This window comes from Palaemon carinicauda, chromosome 6, assembly GCF_036898095.1.
Source record: "Palaemon carinicauda isolate YSFRI2023 chromosome 6, ASM3689809v2, whole genome shotgun sequence".
NCBI classification, from domain to species: Eukaryota; Metazoa; Arthropoda; class Malacostraca; order Decapoda; family Palaemonidae; genus Palaemon; species Palaemon carinicauda.
The window spans coordinates 86,606,213-86,627,922 of NC_090730.1; the positions used below are offsets into that span (position 1 = coordinate 86,606,213).

A 21,710-nucleotide genomic window follows, 5' to 3' on the forward strand; every position below is an offset into this window, starting at 1 on the left:
GTTACTTCACCAGGTTGCTCATCTGCTTATATAATCCTTGACAAACATGGATTGCTAAGATATACTGCCTAGCATGATATGGATGAGATCATGGTAAGGGGTAAATGGAGATGGTTTGGTCATGCCCTTAGCACTCCTCAAGAGAGGTTAGTTTACCAAATATTTAATTGGGCTCCACAAGGCACTAGAAGAGTTGGAAGACCCAGGCCTACATGGGTGAGGACTATGAAGCATTAAGAAGATGATGATAAAAGAAGTACTGACTTAAAAGCTCAAGATAAGAGACAACTGGGAAAATTTAACTGAGGCCCTTGCGTCTCTAGGCGGATGATGATGATGATTGTGTACAGTATACAAAAGCCAAATCTGATTAACAAAGGGAAATGGAAAAATACTTTGAAATATAAATTCTATTGAAGGCCTTTTCACTTACAAATATGATCAATATATATTTACTTGGTAATTAAAAAAGAAAATGATGGTATAGTAAATCAACTCAATATTGATAAAATTTTCATTTATGTAACCATTTTTTTTACAATACTGTACATTATATCCCTGTCTCCCAATTTTGATGAAGTTTAGCTAAATAATAATACAGTATATGACATTTTAATTATAACATTTGTTATTTCCATACTCACCAGATGTTCACATTGCTTATTCTCTGAAAGCTTGATAGTTTTTTGTCATTTACCCCTAAAATAAAAAAAAAATCCATTATTTCATTAGACACATGCCTCCAGAAAAGTAATGAGACACTTACAGTTAATCACAAGAATAGAAGCATTGGGGGCTCTGTTATTTCAGTCTAGAAGTTGAAGCTATATTATTCCTTATTCATTTTACATCACAAGTCAGTGGAGAGGAGGGTGCGGATGTATATGAACATGGAGAATAGAAAACATTTAATCATTAAAATTTGCTTTATTTTTATGACCCTCCTGATATTTATACTGTCAAATCCCACACTGATGTAGGTGGTATACCAGTGAAGGAAAGAGATAGGTAATTTAAACAATCAGCACTATAGAATTGACATAGTACAGTATAAAATACTTAAGATTCTAGACTCTACTGGTTTAGATTAATGGTAAAAACTACTCTAAAATACAATTTGAAAAATAGGACTTATCTCTGATTATCTATCTATATAACTCATGGGTGAAAGGCAAGCTTTCACTCTTAGTACCGCGATCCATGCATGCTGAGAGACTGAATCACGCTGCGAGCTAAGCTAGCAAGAGGGAGAGAAAGTGCTTGTTTCTAGCAAACTATCGGGCGAAAGGCTAGGTTTGACCCTTGGCGCAGTGACCAAGGCTCGCCAGAGCCTAAATTGTATTGCAAGGAATTGAGAGATCGCATGCATTGAGCAACCTTTCAGATGAAAGGCTGGCTTTCACCCAGGCTCGCTAGAGCCTGAATTGCGTCGCTAAGTGGTGAGAGATAGCTAGTACAACCAAAACTCTATGGTGAATGAAAAACTTTCCTCCCCTTGCGCAGCAATCCAAGGTCGTGGAGAGCTTGGATCTCCTGCGAGCATGGGTTGCAAGGCGTTGAAAGATTGCTTGTTTCAAACAAACCTTTCAGGTGAAAGTCTAGCTTTCACTTTTGGTGCTGCCTGAATCGTGTCACAAGGGTTTCAAGCAAACCTCTAAGGTTTAAAGTAACCTTCACCTTTGGTGCACAATCCAGGCTCTCTATGGCCTGAATTGCATTACGAGAAGGTTAGAGATTGCTTACATTAAGCAAACTCTCAGGTGAAAGGCTAATGTTATAACAATGAAATGATTCTATCCATAATGAAAAGGAAGAATTGAGGGGTATACATACTGTAGTCTAAAAAGTAGCTTTCTCTGAATACTTTGAAGAAAATACAGCATCAAACCTTGCCTTAAACAACATATTAGGGTATTTTTCAGCAATAAGGAAAAGTTTTAAAATTTAGATATTTCATCACAATTCATATCTTTCTCTCTCACTAACTATCCTGTTTAATTACAACTGGTATGGGAGCTGCTTTTTATCAGTAAGAATAGTTTCAGCAGTATAAATACTAGCGCTTACGCAAATACGATTCAAATGATCAACTTTGGCTAAAACTAAATCAACAACTTTAAGAGCAAAGAAAATTACATCATATGCGATGCCATCCACAAATAAACGTTGCCAACCGTACTTACTATATGGAAATATATATAAATTATACAAATGATAAAAATAATAAAACACATGAATGATTAGGTTGACAACACAGAATTAGGAAATATGAGGTTGTTTAAGAGCATTTACTTTACGAATGGAATGATATAACAATCCAAATTATCCGCTCGGTCTTCTACCAAGCAATCTAGTTTTCTAAAAGAGCAATTAAGAATGTGGAAATGCAAGGGTTTAGCAGCAAAAGAATAATATATAGAAATTAAAGAATTTGATGCTCTGTGAGAGTATCTCGAGTCTGTAAGGCACAGTGAATATTCAGAGCCTTTATTAAATGTCTTAACCAAAGCTGAGAAGTCAGGTTAAGGGTAGTAACCATGAAGCTAAAAACAAAATTACATCCTTTAAGCAAAGATTCACTGGCATTCCAAGAATCAAAAAAAGTAAAAAAGTTAGGAACTTCTGAAGCTCATCATCATAACAAACTTTGCTGATTAAGTGTGCATTAGAGAACAATGCTGGCATATCATAATTGTCACCCTTCCTGCCATAAATAACTAATTTATTCTTCTCTGGATTTTCCCCTTAAACTAAAAGCCAGTCTCATTGACACTTGAAATTTGAAACACACTTTCCATGAAAGGAACAATGCAGCTTGACCTTACAATAGTTATTCAAATCACAGTACTATGCCTGGGCAGTGATTTTTAATAAATCCAGAGAGAGACTCCTTAAAATGCAATGAAACTTATCACAATCTGGCTGAAAGGATGCATCGGCATCGAATCAATGCGACTGAAAGAGTGAAATAACAAGGGTCACTGGCACTTTGATTATTCCCATTAACCACTGGAATGTCTCACTACTTTACTAAAAGCATGTCTATTGAAAGGAAAGAAAAGAGCAAATTTTTCAAATCTTAGTATCAAGCGTCAATAAACTGAACTTCTGGAGAAGATGCAATATGAAAATCAGGGGAGATTCGTGGAAATAATATAAATCATTACACAAGCATTCTACAAAATATCTGCAATTACCATTGGGCAATTTCAAGTAATGTGAATACATCTCTAAAAGCATAACAAATATATAATAGAAACAATACATGATAATACATAAATCAGAACAAATTTAGAAATGAACAGAAACCTTGAAACCTAAAATTTAGTGCAGACCTATCTAAATGAGCTAGACATTGTTTAAAGACTAAAATAATAAGGATTTAGTCACCTAAAAACTATTAACATCTATCCTTTTCCTGACAAAAGAGAATTTGAAATAAATCCTTATACTCATCATCAATGTTTTCATGACAGATTTACCCTACACAGTGCAGTTCAGGGTTAGACATTGAGTATTTGCTTTATAAAATGAATAATCTCATTACTTTACTTCCATAATCTATCATAAGCCATTTAACTTTTGCAGTTTAGGTTATAAAAATAGTTTATATACATCACTGAGCTAAAGCAATCTTAGCTTTCATAGGGCTTGTTTAACTTATGAATTACATCACATAAAATAAGGCTTAGATTCATGCATTATCAATAATTACCTATATAAATGCATATCTTTGTAACAATCAGCATAACCAAAGGATAAGCAAGTTTCACTGATGGAAGAAACTTTCTCTACAGCCCCAAATGACATACTTTAAGAAAAATGAAGCTAAAATTATATTTGCTGATTTGTTTTAATGTTCATCACCAATGTTCTTTGAGGAAAATGCTAAAATATAGTATCATAAAAACAAAACCCAAAAATATTCTTGCAACAGCAAAGCCTTTTGTGCATACTGCCAACAAGTTTTCAATTTTCTAATAAAAAAACTATTACAAATGTGGAAAAAATCTTTACAATTAAAACCATTCATCCACTTCAAAAATCTCAACGCTATCCATCAATAATTCCTCTATATCATTTCTCAACTATACCAACTCATGCACATAACTTTATAAACATTGACATAGCAGTAGTGATGTGTTCATTCACGTCAAATACTCTGTGTGTGTGTGTCAATAATTCCTCTATACTATTTCTCAAGCATTCTAACTCATGCACATATCAACTTCATAAATTTTGACATAACAGTGATGGTGTGTTCATTCACATCAAACTCTCTCTCTCTCTCTCTCTCTCTCTCTCTCTCTCTCTCTCTCTCTCTCTCTCTCTCTCTCTCTCTCTCTCAAAAAAAAAAAAAAAAGGAAAAAAAAATGTAATGCATTCTTAATGAATTGTTCTGATTCATGTTGGAGAATAAAATTGAATGGGAAAAAATAAGAAACAGTCTGTTTATAGAAATGTGACAAAATTAAAACTTACCTCATAAATAACATATCAGTTGTCTGAACATTTTATTCTATAATGACTTTCGTTATGGAGTATATCAGGTTTTTATCATTCATTTAGTCTTTTTTTTATCAAATAGTATACTATTAAATAGTATACTATACTTGATCATCTCTAGAATGGACGTATGATAAGTTTTAAAATGGAGAAGTTTACTGAAAATACATAAAAAAAGTATATTTTTTCTTTGGTGCATGGATATCATAAAAGATAAAAGAAAGTCATTTCAAAATGACAAATTAAATATGGGGTTAATTAGGAAAAAAACCATTATACAGAAATTGAATAGGAGCCAAGCTAGAGTATGAAAATCATCCATGCTAACTATTCTGTAGTACATTAACAGCATTTAAACATAACTTATCTTTAGCAATTTTTTTTTTTTAAATACTTCCTTAGGATTTCTTGTACTTCCCATATTTCCTTTAAGTGTAACTGAAACGTCTCAAAATTATATTAAAATTCCATAAAATTTTTTTTATATTTTTTTGCAAAGAAAAATATTAACCAGTTATCATACCTAGGAGTTCCTTCATCATATGTATAATCACAACAAAACTGGTAACTCATCTCAAACACTATTACAAACGCAAACTCTTTGCTAGTTACCTAAACTCTACATAGAGGATTAATTCCATTTAATGGAGGTTATCAAAAATAGATTATCATCAAATCCTGTACCTAACATCACAATAGACAATAGACATTTACAACAATTTACTTTAATCCATAATCATTAGCATCACAACAATGGTTATTTCTTAAGGCATCTTCATCATTAATGAATGGTAAATAACTACCTGACCATATAGAATATCACAAAACAAATAAAGTAGTGTGAAAATATTATTGAAGTGTTTTTTTCTTAAGGTATGATTCCTTAATGAAGAACTCTTCTTCATCAGAAGAACTAGATATCAAATCATGATAAGGTCTGCTGCTTACACGCTTCTCTGCAAAAAAAAAAAAAAAAAAAAAAAGTAAATAAATAAATAAATAAATTGTTATTAAGAATCCTACAAACAAAACCTGTTATTTCTATATTCACCTGATGCTCATATTCTTCCCGGTGGAAGCTGTTTTGTAGACATTGAAACTAAGAAAATTCCATTTGCCTTCCCTTTCATATACTTTATGTCTTTACTAAAGTAACAAAATAGTCTAGTGGTTAATGGGAATAGCCAATAGCTTGTGCAAGACACATTGTCTTTGTCTTTTAGTCAAAGTATATGAACATTCTATTAATTTCTATGAACCTTCCCTGATGTTCCTATTGCAAAGTCCCACACTCTGATGGAGGCCCATCTCCAGTGAAGGAAAGATACAGGTTGTTTATAGTTTTAAAATAATGAAAAAAGAAAATTCTAGACTCCCCTATGGTCTACATTATTATTAAGGAGACCGTCCGCTATGGTGTTTGACATAACTTGAAAAAATTAAAAATTGTTTAATTATTTCTATGTATGCAAAAACATATCGTACATGCTCTCCAGAAGTTTGAGCCAATTATTTTAACAAATAATGAAAATGTTGACGTCATCTTTACTGCATCGTCTGCATGACTTAGTTTGACAGAATTGTCTTTGCGTGTTTATTTGTGCATTTATATATAAATTTTTCACTTATATTTCACAATCTCATACATTTGGCAGAGATGGAAAGCATTGGTAGAGGGTAGGCGAACGCAAACTACGATCTACGATCTACAGAAGTTATCTTGCATGTGTTTTTGTTTACTTGCAGTTCGTATGTACATTGAGTTTTCACAATGTCCTCGTGAACTCTATAGCCAGGTCAATGTTACCTCAGGTTAAAGAAAGAACAAAAAGTAAGCAGAGAACAACAAAAATGAACCAAAAAGAGAGGGAAGCATGGAAAAAAGTACAAAGCTGGAATATTCTAACTAGAACTCTCGCAACAATCAGAGGCCGCTGGCAACTCATGACACCCTTACACCAAATGTATTAGTAAACTTAGGGTTTAAATACCTCATTCAGGGAGCCTTCATGTAGGAATAAACAATAAAAGTATAAAGTAAGGTTATCATAATAATGTTATCTTGATTTTTAAAGAAAAAATGCAAAAATTTATAGCAAATCTTTGGATCATAACTAAAAAAAACTACATATTCACTTGGGTACATTTTTCTCTTATCATTTGATTTTAGAGAGAAGGATATCATTGAAATGAAGAATAAAAATCCCACAATTTTGTGTAACAGAATTTTGATTTTCCTTTATCACCTTTTTTCATGATTATTTTACTTCTAGATGAAGAAAATTAAGAAAAAATCATTAAAAAAGAAAAAGGAAAATAAAAAACCTGTCACACAGAATTATTTGATTTATAAAGAAGTTTTGATGGTATGATTTTCAATGCAATTGTTATCATATTAGTTGATAAAAATGTACCTAAATGTTTTTAAAAAATCATGATTTTTGCTAATAAATCAAAAAGTTCTTGATCAAATGACTTGAAGTTTTTATATGATGAAGGTATTCTTTTTTCTAAAACATATAGAATTGTGTATTTTTAATCATTAGAAAAAAATGCAGGACATAGAGGACGATCCCCTTAACAAACCATCTCAAATTACTATTTGAATAACCTAAAATTAAAGGTTTGAAATACAGGACTTCAGACTGTTTCCTAATTATTTATCTTTAACCCCAACATCATGTAACTAAACTTAGAATTCTTGAATAGAAAAAACAAAACATATGAATCAAAACCCAAAAGTTTATTACATTGCATTCACATTAGCTCTATTATAGGACCTGAAGCAAGCAAAAATAGACTTGACATGACACTGAGGTGTACTGCAAAAATTAAATGATGTAGGTGCACTTCTAATATCATGAACCCAAACCTTCATGGATTTTGTTAGATTTGGATCCAATTATTTGTGGGGTTATGTGGCTACACTTCTAACAAGAAATGGCACTGCATTTTTTGACAAAGGAAGATTTGGGATTCTAATCTCAGAAAACAAATTAGGAGCCTTTTCTCTAATGTTTGTAGGTTTGACCAAATACTGGAGTGTACTATTGAATGATTCTTCCCCAGAAAGAAATCTATTTTCTGATATAATGCTCACATCCTTTTCCAAATAGGTGATTTGAAGGGTATTGTGACTTACTCTTAAGTCTTAAAAATATATATAGCTCTGAAAGTAGTCAAAAGAGATAATATTGCCCTGAAGCCTATATTGCTAGTAACTCACTGATGAGTTTAGCTGAAGCCAATGCCAACAGATAAAGTGTTCTAAAGGTGAAATCTTTGAGAGAAACTCCAAAGGTGTAAAACTTGAACCTTTTAAGAACTAAAGCTACATCCAGACTGACTTCTTGAGGTATTTTAAAACAAAAGGCCCTAAACTCATCTGCTATAATATCTGAACTGAGCAGATCTAATCTCAGATACTTGAGTACTGAATTAAGCATGGATATCCCATAACACACTGGTGATCCGATGATGCACTTTGGTGTCTTCAAATACTTATTTCGCGGAAATATTCTAAATAATCATCGAGTCCTCCAACAAAAACGAGATTTGGATCTGAATGAAGGTGGATTATGATCCTAATAGAAAAATTTATTTATTTCATAGTTATTATGTAAATTGGCAATGTAGATAAGCTCACCACAAAACCAATTCAAGCCTGTATTTACAAGTAATTTTGTACATGTAAAGAAAATTTCCAAAGACACTCGCAAGGTTACGTTAAGGGATGCTGGTATGAATTCTATGAGAGAGTGAAAGAGTTAAGGTCTGAGCAGAAGGGATAAGAGCTAAGGCAAAACACAATGGCGTAAAAATACCGTGAACACTGCATGGGTGGAGTATGAGTAGTGGATATCTGTTGTCAGTACATTACATGCTAGTTTTGTTAGTACTTGGCCACAAGACATGCACATACAGATGGAAATTTTTACTCACAGATTGATAAAATGCTCAAAAGCAGATTTGAATTTATATGCTCATATACGGATTTGCTCATATTCAGTTATTTGTGTATCGATGTAATGTATTAAGGTAATTTTTATCTTTTTATGATAAAATTGTTATTGGTACATTTAACACAAAAATGATATTGAAAATGGTAAAAATATGACAAATAACTAGTGGGAGTTTGAGCGATATCAAAAATTATGATTTATTACTATAAAGAATTATTAAAATTTAGAATTTCTAATATGCAAAAAATTAATTCTTAAATATTAAACAACATAACTATAATTTATTCAGTCAATAACACTGTAGTAACATTAACTTGAGAAAAACAAAATAGCAATTCAATCTTCCTTGAAGAATGTTCATAATATAAGATGAACTCCATCGATGTTTACTACCTTCACTAAAAATACTTTTTCTTTTTACCATGTCATCCTGATGTGATTTGGAATTCTTCATCAAGACAATTATGTTAAAGATAGTCCTGTACAATGTGAATCTACTGTGGAAAGGCATAGTTGAAACTTATGCTAACTGCTCAAGTCAATGTTTCACACTGATGGGAATGTGATATAGGAAGGATGGTCATCACCATTTAGAGGCGTCCCTAGTACTACTGAGCAAGTACAAGCTGCTTCAATCCATAAATGTGAGTATGCAGTCAATATTTTGAATTATAGCTTAAGGTAATCTAAAGCAATATTTGGTTTGATACATTCATATTCAAGAGTGTATTTTAATCTATCTATTTATCTACCATGGCACTTCCCCAATTTAGGGGTAGCCAACATCAAAAGGAAACAGAAGGGGGATTTTTCCTATTTACTCTTCCCTACCTGACGAGGGATTTGCCCGTGTTCTCCTCTACTGGATAGCCGTAAATAGAGAGAGTCTGGCCAAATTTTATGGACCCATCATGCATCCGTCCCTCTCCACTATAATATAGTACTTGGCGCTCTTTTGCCCTTTGTTACACTCTTATATACAGCTGAGTGTCAACTTAAGTTCTCTATTATCCTTTAAGATGTTAATCAAAATACTCATGATAGTTTATCATTTTAATATATATATACATATATATATATATATATATATATATATATATATATATATATATATATATATATATATATATATATATATTATATATATATATATATATATATATATATACATATATATATATATCTATATATCTATATATCTATCTATATATATATGTATATGCGTAAAAATCACAGGAAAACGTGATGCTCAGATGGAGAAGAACCACAGGGAAAATGAAAATACGAAATATACGATTAAGTCCTGACTAGTTTCATGATACTTCCTCAGAGGACTGATTTTTTGAGTTCGTTCGTTCGTAGAGTATTACAGCCAACTCTTCTTGTTGGCACAGGCCTTTCCCTTGGTTGGCCCGTAGATTTTGAGAGGTTTCTTTACATTTTATAGGGAAAGTGAACATACGAACATACATATAGAGGCTTACAGAACAATGACACTCCCATACCAGCTACCTGGGCTGTGGTCAGGTGTTTACTGGGGGGAGATCCAACCTCATTAGACACCTGCCAAAAAGGGTCATTTCTGGTGACAGGTAAATTCTTATTTTTGACTTTCAATACAGTTTATTTATATGAATAACGGTAGTCTTATCTATATAAATACATAAACAAAACTATATGTTTATGTAAAACACATCTATATATAAATATACAAAAAGACATATACGTACGTATACACAGACTAGCATTCATATACATTTTAATTAATTAAAACACACACATATGTCGTTAGGACATTTAGCGCCTCTAGCGATCAATTTTTTAGCTACAATTATGAAACTTTTGCCAAAAAAATCAGCATTTGAAGATGAATATGTCTATATGGATAACTCAAAAATACATTTTTTTGAGTTATGACGTTGTCGCAAGCGAGCGATATATATATATATATATATATATATATATATATATATATATATATATATATATATATATATATATATACATATATATATATAATATATATATATATATATATATATATATATATATATATATATATATATATATATATATATATATATATATATATATATATATGTATATACATATATATATATATATATATATATATATATATATATATATATATATATATATATATATATATACACTGTATATTACTGCTGAGATGATATTGGCCAAAAATGAAGTGACTCCCAGATTAAGTACAAGATTATTTTGTAGGATGTGGCGTGAAGAGGGAAAGCCTGATGAATGGGAGCAAGGAGTGTTGGTGAAAATGGTAAAAAAAAAAATGAGATTTGACTGATTGCAATGATTAAAGAAGCATCACACTTATGTCAGTTGTTATGAAAATATATAGTATCCTCATTCTAAAGAGAATAGAGAGAAAGATTGACGAAAAGCTGAGAGATTAACATGCAGGATTTTGAAAAGGTAGAAGTTGTAATGACCAAACTTACATTTTAAGACTTGTAGTACAAGAATGTATAGAATATAGAAATCAACTTTTGATGGCATTTGTGGATTATGAAAAAGCCTTTGATCGTGTGCACTGGCCAAATTTGTAGTGTTCTGTGTTATTTTGGAGTTCCTTTGCAAATATGCACATTTAATTAAGTCTGTTCATGAGCCTAACAAAATGCAAAGTTAATCTTAGTGGAGTCCTTTCAAATGAATTTGCAGTGAACAGGAAGTACTCCAAGGGAATGTGTTGTCACCTATGTTGTTTATCCTCCTCGTGGATTTTGCAATGCATAGAACAGTTGGGGATGGTGTTGAAAGATTGAACTGGATTGGTAACAGGAAATTAGCTGACTTAGAGTGTGCTGATGATGCTGACCTTATTAGCAGAACACTACAGGACTTGCAAAGCTTGATTACCAGAATGCATGAAATATCACATGAGGTTAGACACAGGATAAATAGAAGACACACAGGATAAATAGAAGACAGAGATGATGATAACGGAATATGCAATGGAAGATGAAATATCATTGGAAGGAGAAAGGATTAATGAGGTAGAATCATTTAAGTATTTAGGAACTATGAGCTTTAGAATTTGAGTTGAATGAAAGTTTAAAAAAAGCAAATCAGACAACGGCTAGGTTAAATAAAATTTGGAAATCAAATAGCCTTAAATTACATATAAAAATCAGCTATATATCATTTTAGTGAGATCAGTGTTACTGTATGACCATGAATCGTGGTATAACAATTAAACAATATCAAACAGATTTTGTAGATCTGAGAGCAAAGCCCTCAGAAGAACATTGGGAGTTAAATGGCAGGACAGGATTAGAAACGAAACTATAAGAGATTACTCAAGAGCTGTATGCGGATGAGATCATGGTGAGGGGTAGATGGAGATGGTTTGGGAATGTTCTTTGCACTCCCCAAAAGAGATTAGTTCACCAAACTTTCAATGTGCTCCAAAAGTCACTAGAAGAGTTGAACGACCCAGGCCTACATGGGTGAGGACTATGAAGCATGAAGTAGGAGATGATGAATGGAGAAGTATCGATTTAAAAGCTCAAGCTTGAGACGACGGGCGAAATTTCCCCAGGACATGAGACCAAAACTTAAAGGAGGATAAGCTTTATATGGAGAGCATTTGGTAAACAAAATGCAATAATGAAAACTAAAATGCTAATTTCTCTAGAAAGAAAATTATTTAATGAAATTGTCCTACCAGTATTAACTTCTGCATCAGAAACTTGAAGCTTTACTAAGGCCTTAGAACATACATTAGTTATTACAACTCAAAGAGCTATAAAAAGTATAATGATGGGAATAATACTAGGAGACAGAAAAAGAGCAACATAGATATGAGAACCAACTAAAGCAGAGGTTATCATAACAACTTGTAAGAAAAAGAAATGGACATAAACAGAACAAATAATGAGAATGACAGAGAGCAGATGGACATTAAGAACAACAGAATAGATTCTTAGAGATTGTTAAAGAAGAAGAGGAAGGAAGAGAAGACGGTGGATCCATGAACTAAGGATGTTTGCGGGCATGGACTGGCACAGATAGACAATAAACAGGTGCCAGAGGAAGGACATGTCTGAGACTTTTGTTCTTCAGTGGACTAATAATGGCTGATGATATATATATATATATATATATATATATATATATATATATATATATATATATATATATATATATATATATATATATATATATATAACCATATATATATAATTTCAAATAAACGATTAGGAATGTAACTCATAGGTTACACATTTAATATGTACGAGTGTATATAAATAATACACAAAATTCACATTCTCATATATATATATATATATATATATATATATATATATATATATATATATATTGGCGTGCTACTGTTATAAGCACACATTGAGTATGAGTTGTTTTTCAGATGTATTTAAATGGTACATGAATACATCTTAATAGTTTTTAAGTCTTTATTATATAAAAACAACAGAGTTAAACATCTCCATCACTGGAGGAAGCTGGGTTGGTCCAGATGACCAATTCTGGTGAAGTTTAGATATGAACTCAATAAATTATCGATATCACAGATATCGTATGCTTGGTTTACTTTAGCCACGTGACGAAATCGTAAGACACCTGCATCCGGTGACGTCACAAACTTTCACACGATGAGACAATGTGTTGACGTTTAAGAAGAATGTCAAATTGCTGAGACTTGCATTGTATGTCCGGTTTACAATTTGAATGACTACAGCAAATCCCAGGGTTAGCTCTTCCAACCAACATGACATATTACGTCATTTGTTTTAAACATGTAATATTAACTATTCTAATCATTACATAAGCTCGGCCAGCTATCTCAATTTTTTTACAAAAATTTAACAACAAGCCGAAACATGGTTATTAGGTGTGACTGAACATACGTATTATTCTTTGTTTAACTTTAGCCATAATCAACTGAGGACGAATGTCCAAATAGGCACATTAAAAAATAATAATAATGCATACAAAAAAGATATTACCAAAGCAAAAAGAAAAATGCATGATAAAACCAAGATCATATATATGGTACATTGCTAGCAAATGATTACATGGTACCAAAAAACAAAATAAATTCTGACTTACATATGATTCGGTAACTTGATAAAGAATAATTGTTACCTTTGTCAGAAACAAAATACAGTACTCAATTTTTAGTGCACAAACATGAATTCCTGGTACGTACACGTACCACGGTTTCGTACATATATATATATATATATATATATATATATATATATATATATATATATATATATATATATATTTATATATAGGGCTGATATATTTTATTAGATGCCCATAGATTCTGTTATATATTTATTTATTTATTTTTTTTTCTCTTTTCTTTTTTTTAACATTCCGGCTTATATATTTTTATTAGATGCCGAGAGAAAAAATGATTTATATCCTTTTTTATTTTATTTATTTTTTAAATGTTGTTTTAAATGTATTTTTAACAATGCAAATGTAGAGAATTTCTTTAATTACATATTACTAGCGTACTAATCAGCTTTTCATACAAACATCTTCCCGACAAATTACTCCCTTAGCGAATGAGGTGGCCACTCAAACAGCTTTGAACTGGATCCAATAGGGGGTATTGTCGGGGCTATGCAACTCATTCCTTTTTAGCTGCTTGCTGTGCCGTAACCTACGCCAAACAAGGATGTTCACGGCGATAAATATCACCACCGTGAAACACAAACCAGCCAGTAGTATGGGGTGAAGAATTTCTTTATAAGTAGGTGACAGGTGGTCCTTTTCGGTAAGTTTCATCAACCGCTTTGCCACATGTCCGTTGTATGGGAGAGGAAGTGCTGGCATTGTAGAGGTCCACGTGAAGTTCGCGAAGTAGGCTCGTTCTCTGATGATTGTCCGTAGACCAGTCACCATGGAATTCGGGGAAGTCCCGACACAACCATCTGCTGCGACGAAGATATGTGTAAAGGATGTGGATCCGTCAGGGCATGATACATTGAAGCCGTCCTTGTCGTATCGTATCCACGAGCCATTATTCAGTCTGCAATTGAACTCATTATTGTCAAAGGGATAAAGCTTATCCAGACAATTTTCACTTGTATGGGAGAGAGCACCGTCTAGCACTATACCTAACTCGCATGAATCCATTAAGTTTTTACGGAATTCAAATGAGTCAGCTGTACATATTTTTCTATCCATTGCGTCTGAACAGTGAGTTAATTGATTTAAGTCTTTAATGACCGTATATGTTTCCTTGTCTGGGGAAATCAATACGTGTCCTGTCAAACTGGATATTAATGGATTTGAGTGATTTGTCATGAAAGTCGGAAATGGTGATATCCTGTAAGATTGCCAGGCATCAGAAGAATCAAAGGGAATTGTAATCCTAATCTTGTTATTATCTACGTTTACTGTAATTAGGCTGTAATAAAATTCTAACCTATGTTCGTCTAACAAAGGAACATAGCCTAGTTTATCCCTTCCGTTCTTCAGAATTAATTTTAAGTAACTTATAGGCAACAAATGGGGCGACAATACACCTTTAGTTGCTAACGTGATAGCTTCTACATAATCCTTGGATTTCTCAATGAAATGTGTAATTCTGTTATGTATGTGATCTATCTTTGAATCATAATACATTAATGTTGCCAACAAATCCTGTACTTCCATAATTTGAACGATATTATCTGAATGTTCATTTAATAAATCCATAATTTTATTGATTGAAGCTAACTGATCCCTTAGTTCTGACATAATCAATTCATCTTTATGAGTCAAGAACTCAATTTTCTTATTTTGATTACTAATTTTAAGACGATTGGAAATTCCTAAACCTAAACTTGCAACAAACCCAAAGATGCTTAATGCAGCATAAATGAACGGATTCCGTCTTTCTTTATGTTCGTGTCCTACAGTCCACATCAAAAGGTCATAAGCCAAAGATCCTGTCTCGCCAGTCTTATTTTTCAAGTCATCAGATAGCATCTCTGCAACTTTTAATGTTGATCCAAGCAAACTCTTAGTAGTCAAATGAAAATGTCTTTTATGCAACTCGTCCAATGATGCAGAAAACCTTGAAATGGCGGTTCTTAAGCTAATGACATCATTCTCTTGAAGAAAAATTGCTTGCATATTCACTTCTACAATTACGTTAGTTGACGTAATAAAAATGTCTTCTTGTCTTTCAACTATATTGCCATATTTAAAATATATATTTTTAGTCTTAGAACTCATCCCATACGAGAAAAATGTCTGAGCGAACAATATCACTCCCAACAACAAAAAATTCATCTTGGAAACCTGTAACGAGAAAAAATATATGTAATTACTCCTGTATTAAAAAGAAAACTTTTAATCACATAAAACAGAACAGAATTTTCCCTCACTTCTTTTCCTCTCTTTTCTTTTTAATTTCTTATGTGAGCCAATGGTACTATTCTCTCATCCGTGGGTTGGGCTACGTTTTGAATTCTAAACCTATTGGCCGTTAATGTTTCCAAAATGTTAAATGGGCCTTCAAACTTAGGTGTTAATTTATAGTTGAGCCCTTTTCTGACATTGATTTGAATATAGATGTTATCACCCACGGTATATGTTTTAGTTGGTTTCGCTATTTTATCATGATTCCTTTTCATTATGATTTGTGATTCTTCTAAATTCTTTCGAAGGATATCATATCGACTTATACTTGCATTTATACATTCTTTTAAAGGATTTGATAGATTAGTTGTAGGCGTTAATACATGGAAAGGTGTTCTAACTGGGGTACCATACAATGCTTCATGCGGTGACATTTTAATTGATATATGATATGAATGATTCAGAGTACTCAGTGCCGCCGGTATTGCAATATCCCAGTTGGGGTCTGATCCCCCTAGTGTTACCCTCAATATATTTAATATCTTCCTATTTGCTCTTTCCACTAGCCCATTCGACTCTGGGTGATATATCATGGTATTAATCTTTTTTATGTTGAGGAATTCACACAATGAGGTAAGAAAGTGATTATTAAATTCACCACCCGAGTCTGAGATTATCATGTGTGGAATTCCATGTTTACAAATGTAACACTCGTAAAACTTCCTAGCGCATTCAATCGCAGTTTTAGTTTTAAGCGCTATTAGTTCTGTATATCGAGTTAAAGCATCTATAATTACTAAGAGGTGCTTATTTCCTCTGTCTGACTCGTAAAATCCTGTTAACAAATCTAAATGTATTCTTTCAAAGGGTTGATTGGGCACAGGATAAGCTCCTAGGCTGACAGGTGTTTTCGTATGCCCTTTGTTTTCCTGACATGTGCGACAATTAGCTATGTGTCTTTTTATATCTGTAAGCATTGTATGCCAATAAAACAATGATTTGGCTTTCTGTGACATTAATGAGAACCCAGGGTGTCCATGTAATGGATTTGAATGCAACCAATTCAGGACAGTGGAAATAAGTGAGATTGGTACTACTACCTGGTCGTTAGTTACATGTGGTGTATTGCGGGTTTTCCTTGTCACAGTCCTACACAGAATATTATCTTTGATTATATAATTCTGCTGCTTATACTTTATATATTCCTTTTCTTTATGATTGCTTTTCAAAGCATTTATAATTGTTTCTATTTTCTGATCTTTTCTTTGCTCAGTCTGTAACAATTCAGCGCTCCAGCCTAAATCTTCTTGTTCAGATATTGTTTTTACAATAGGCATGGATGTTGATATATCTATTAATTCAGCTAAAGGCTCCGTACAAGATGACACGGGGTTGCGTGATAATGCATCCGCAATGATATTTGCTTTCCCAGGTAAATACCCGATTCTTGCGCCAAAATCTTGAATGATCAAATGCCACCGAGTTCGTTTAGGGCTGTGGTTAAAGCCTTTAAAGAACTCTGTTAGTGGTTTATGGTCAGTAAGAACCTTAACGGGATAAGCGTAAATTATGAACTTAAAATGCACTAGCGAATTAACAATAGCTAGTCCTTCCTTGTCTATTACTGCATACTTACTTTCGGAAGTTCTCAATTTTCGAGAATAGAAAGCTATCGGGAAAAACTGTTTATCATATTGCTGAAGCAATACCCCTCCTACTCCTAAGTCTGAGGCGTCTGTTGCAATGAAGAATTCCTTACCGAAGTCAGGAAATTTTAAGATAGGAGAACTACACAGTTCATCTTTCAAAGTATTAAACGCCTGTTGATGTTGCTCAGACCATATGAAATCTACGCCCTTCTTCGTAAGATCAGTTAAAGGAGCGGCTATTATTGAATAGTTGCGTATAAAACGCCTGTAATATCCACTACAACCCAGAAATTGCTGTATTCCCTTGACATTAGTAGGTATGGGAAAATTACGTATAGCCGACACCTTATCATGGACTACTTTAAGACCTTGGCTTGACACCATGAAACCCAAATATATCAATTCTGTTTTGAAAAATTCACACTTACTAATCTTTACCCTTAAGTTATGTTGTCTTAATCTCTGTAGTACTAGTTCTAACTTACGTAGATGTTCTTCTAAGGTGTTGGAAAAGATTACAAGATCATCCATATAGGCATGCAATATATCCCCTAACAAGTCTCCAAACACTATGTTAATCATTCTTGTAAATGTTATAGGAGCACAACGTAAACCAAAAGGCATCCGCAAAAATTCATAATGTCCCCTGGCTGTGCTGAAGGCTGTGTATGGGATACTATCTTCTTCTAATGATATCTGGTGAAAGCCTTTAAGTAAGTCCAAACTGGTAAAATATTTATTCTGACCTAACAAAGACAAAATATCGTCAGTACATGGCACTGGGAATCGATCAGGGATCGTTTCCTCGTTTAGACGACGAAAGTCGACGCAGATACGCCATGTTCGATCTTTTTTCGGTACAACTATTAAAGGAGAATTATAAGGGCTGTTTGATTTTCTAATGACTCCTTCCTCTAACATTTTACCTACTTCATCATTTATTTCATTCTGGAATTTCATAGGGAGTCTGTACGAGGGTACATATATAATTTTCTGCTTGTCCTTTAACCTTATTTGATGCTCGATCACATCTGTTTTTCCTAAGGATCCATCCGTAGTGGAAAAGACATCTTGATATTTAGTTAAAAGTTCAAAAATTTTCTGCTGAATTTCTTCGTCTTGAATGTCCTTACTGATTTTATTTTTAATAGATCGCAAAAGGGATTCATCTGCAACTGATTGAGAGTGATTGATTTCAGCAACGGTAAGAATACGATGTTTATAAACTTCTACATCCAAGATATGTTGATTTTTGTGAATTACTAAAGTGTTATTTAAATGATTACAGACTTCGATATTACATTGCTGATGTGAGCCTACTGTATAAATAGCTTGTGTGACAGACAATCCGTTGGTTTTCAAAGTATCGGAAAGGATTAATATTTCAGATCCCGGTAGTGTTTTCTTTATTTGCACTATTAAATTCGAAGGTATGTTTGGTTCGATAGATTGCGTGCAAGATGATATTACGGGTGAACGAGAATTCTGCTGGGTCGCGTATATTATTTCTTTATTAGTGAGACAAGTTATTGGTTCTTCAACGTACGTTACGGTTACATTTGTCGTCTTTTTATCCAAAACTGACTTTAAGGTATTAGAAGACTTATAGAATTTCCCTTTGATATACACACCGTGCTTGGCAGGAGCTAAGATAATGTTCTGATTTCCCATAGATGGGTATCCTATAATTACAGCTGGATACATATTAATGTTTTTTACAACAACAAATGTATCGGCAAACGTGCGATTACCGACTCTGAACTGAATATGAGTTATGCCTATGACGTTTAATTCATTATTTCCTATACCTGAAAGTCTAATTCCTGATTTTTCAATCGGAAAGTTCGAAAACAACAAATGATGCGTCTTCAAATCCATAATATTACGTGGACTACCAGAGTCAAAAAATAACGTAAAGGATTTGTGTTCTAAATTTACAGCATATAAGGTTGGCCGTAACTCATTTTGGCTTATTATTGTATGAATTCGTTGCAAATCTACAGGAGCATGCACTGTTTTACTTAATTCGGCCGTGTGTTTCATAGGAAAATCTATTGTCTCACAATTATCTGATAAAACATTAAATTGATTATTCAATACTATTGATGTTGACATGAATGACCTTGACCCAACATCACTCTCTTCCCCTCTAGAGTTAACTATGTGGTATTTGCTTTGCTCTGCACATTCTGAAAATTAGACTGACCTTGCGAGGTCTGGTTTGACGGCCCAGGCTCAGCGATATTTGAAGAAGTGTTTGTTTGTTTCGGACTCTGAACTGCATTGACATTTGGTTGTTTCTTCTTATTGTTAAAATGAGGATTTTTCTTTTTATTTCCATATGGAACTGACTGTGGAATTGACTGTGTATTTCTAGGATATTGTTGTGTCTTACGCGCATAACATTGACTATAAGAATGCGATGCTGTGTTGTGAACTGAGCAAAATTTCGTTCTACAGTCTGCGCTTATGTGACCTTGACGTTTGCAGTTGTAACACGTCACTCGCGCTACTGGACTGTTAATTACGTTCACTGTTTGTGATTTTGTTTCATTCTTAGCAAAAACTTGAGTTAACACGGGATCGAGATCTGGACATTTGGACATGTGTTTCTTTATCTGTTTATAGACATCCAATTCCGTACTTGCAGGCGTTAACTTCTTATCAAAGCACCGCACTAAAGCTTCAGGCAACATAAGTGTCATGCAAGTTAAATACATTAATCGTAAAAAATCTTTCACGGAGATGTTATCGTTAGTAACCCAAGTGGAATTACCTAAAATGTCCTGATATTCGTTAAGCCTATCAGCTATGAGAGCTGCTCTCTCAATAACATTAAGCCGATTCATAGTGGCTTGATTAAGTGTATTTCGTAACGTTAACACTACATCCAAGGCTTGCTCACCCCCATAGATCGCGCGTAACCTAACTTTGAAATCATCCCAAGTAACTGCTTCCTGAAATGAAACACCTCTTAAATACGCACTCGCATCCCCCTTAGAAAAATCTATAAAACTTTTAGTTTCTTGTAATTGTACAAAAGGATCTACGATTTGTTTGGCATTTAAATGGGCATCAACGGATGAAATCCATGACTCCACATTTTGTGGCAAGAACCCGTTGACCCGACCTTGAAAAGGAAGGATTGCTGACCTGGCATTTACAAGCGTCACAATTGGAGGAGGATTAGCCTGGCCTACACCACTAGGTCCAGGGGTAGGGCTGACAGGAGGAGCCATGACTGCTGTATTTTTTTTTTTTCTATCTCTTTGACCCCTTTCAATTCTATCAAAATATCTATATGAGTACAGACGCCCACTGCGTAAACGCATATGTATAATAAAATTCCTCCAACAATGTTACTACTGTAATCCCAAAACATTTCCCCAAGAGTTTCTGAAAGAAAAAGGAATTAGCACAAAGAAAGAAAAATTCTAAATGAGAATTCAGAGTTTCTTATAACAAAGTTTAGGAATTCACTCACCCCAGTAATAATCGACTAACGACTTGTGATAACTACACTTCACTGCCCAAACTGGAATGAATACAAAATATCTGTACTTAGCTTATATATGAAGTCGACACGTCCTCTCTCTCTCTCTCTCTCTCTTGATGTTTTGTTAGCGATGTCTCGTTCTAGTTTCTTGTTGAATGTAGTTCTTCCTGGATATGTCTTGCAATTGTTGAACGCCAGTCCTTGGGTTTCCTAGGATGTTGATTGAAGATTCAGGTTGTATACTAACATATGTTGATGTTAGCTTTTCCGTTGGACTTAGTCAAAATTGTAGATTCTTGTAGATAATGTTGAGTTCTTGAAGATCTTTCTCAGGTTTTATAGCTTTTATTTTGAAGTCTTGAAGATCTTTCTCTGGTTTTACAGCTTTTATGTTGAAGTCTTGAAGATATTTCTCTGGTTTTACAGCTATTATTTTGAAGTCTTGAAGATTTTTCTCTAATTCTTAGAGCTTAACCGCTGTCTTAGAGTTTAATCGCTGCCACCATTTATTGGCGTGCTACTGTTATAAGCACACATTGAGTATGAGTTGTTTTTCAGATGTATTTAAATGGTACATGAATACATCTTAATAGTTTTTAAGTCTTTATTATATAAAAACAACAGAGTTAAACATCTCCATCACTGGAGGAAGCTGGGTTGGTCCAGATGACCAATTCTGGTGAAGTTTAGATATGAACTCAATAAATTATCGATATCACA

The 21,710-nt window shown here is 33.3% G+C and overlaps 1 protein-coding gene across 1 annotated transcript in view; it reads right to left on the minus strand.

Annotated features, from left to right (window-relative positions):
• Positions 1-500: 500 nt before the first annotated feature.
• LOC137643131 (carboxypeptidase D-like) overlaps positions 501-21,710 on the minus strand; it is a 589,663-nt gene continuing 568,453 nt past the window's right edge. The window contains exon 24 of the mRNA XM_068375981.1: positions 501-5,462. Coding sequence (XP_068232082.1) covers positions 5,356-5,462 — 107 coding nt within the window. The 3' untranslated portion in view covers positions 501-5,355. The remainder of the gene's footprint in view (positions 5,463-21,710) is intronic.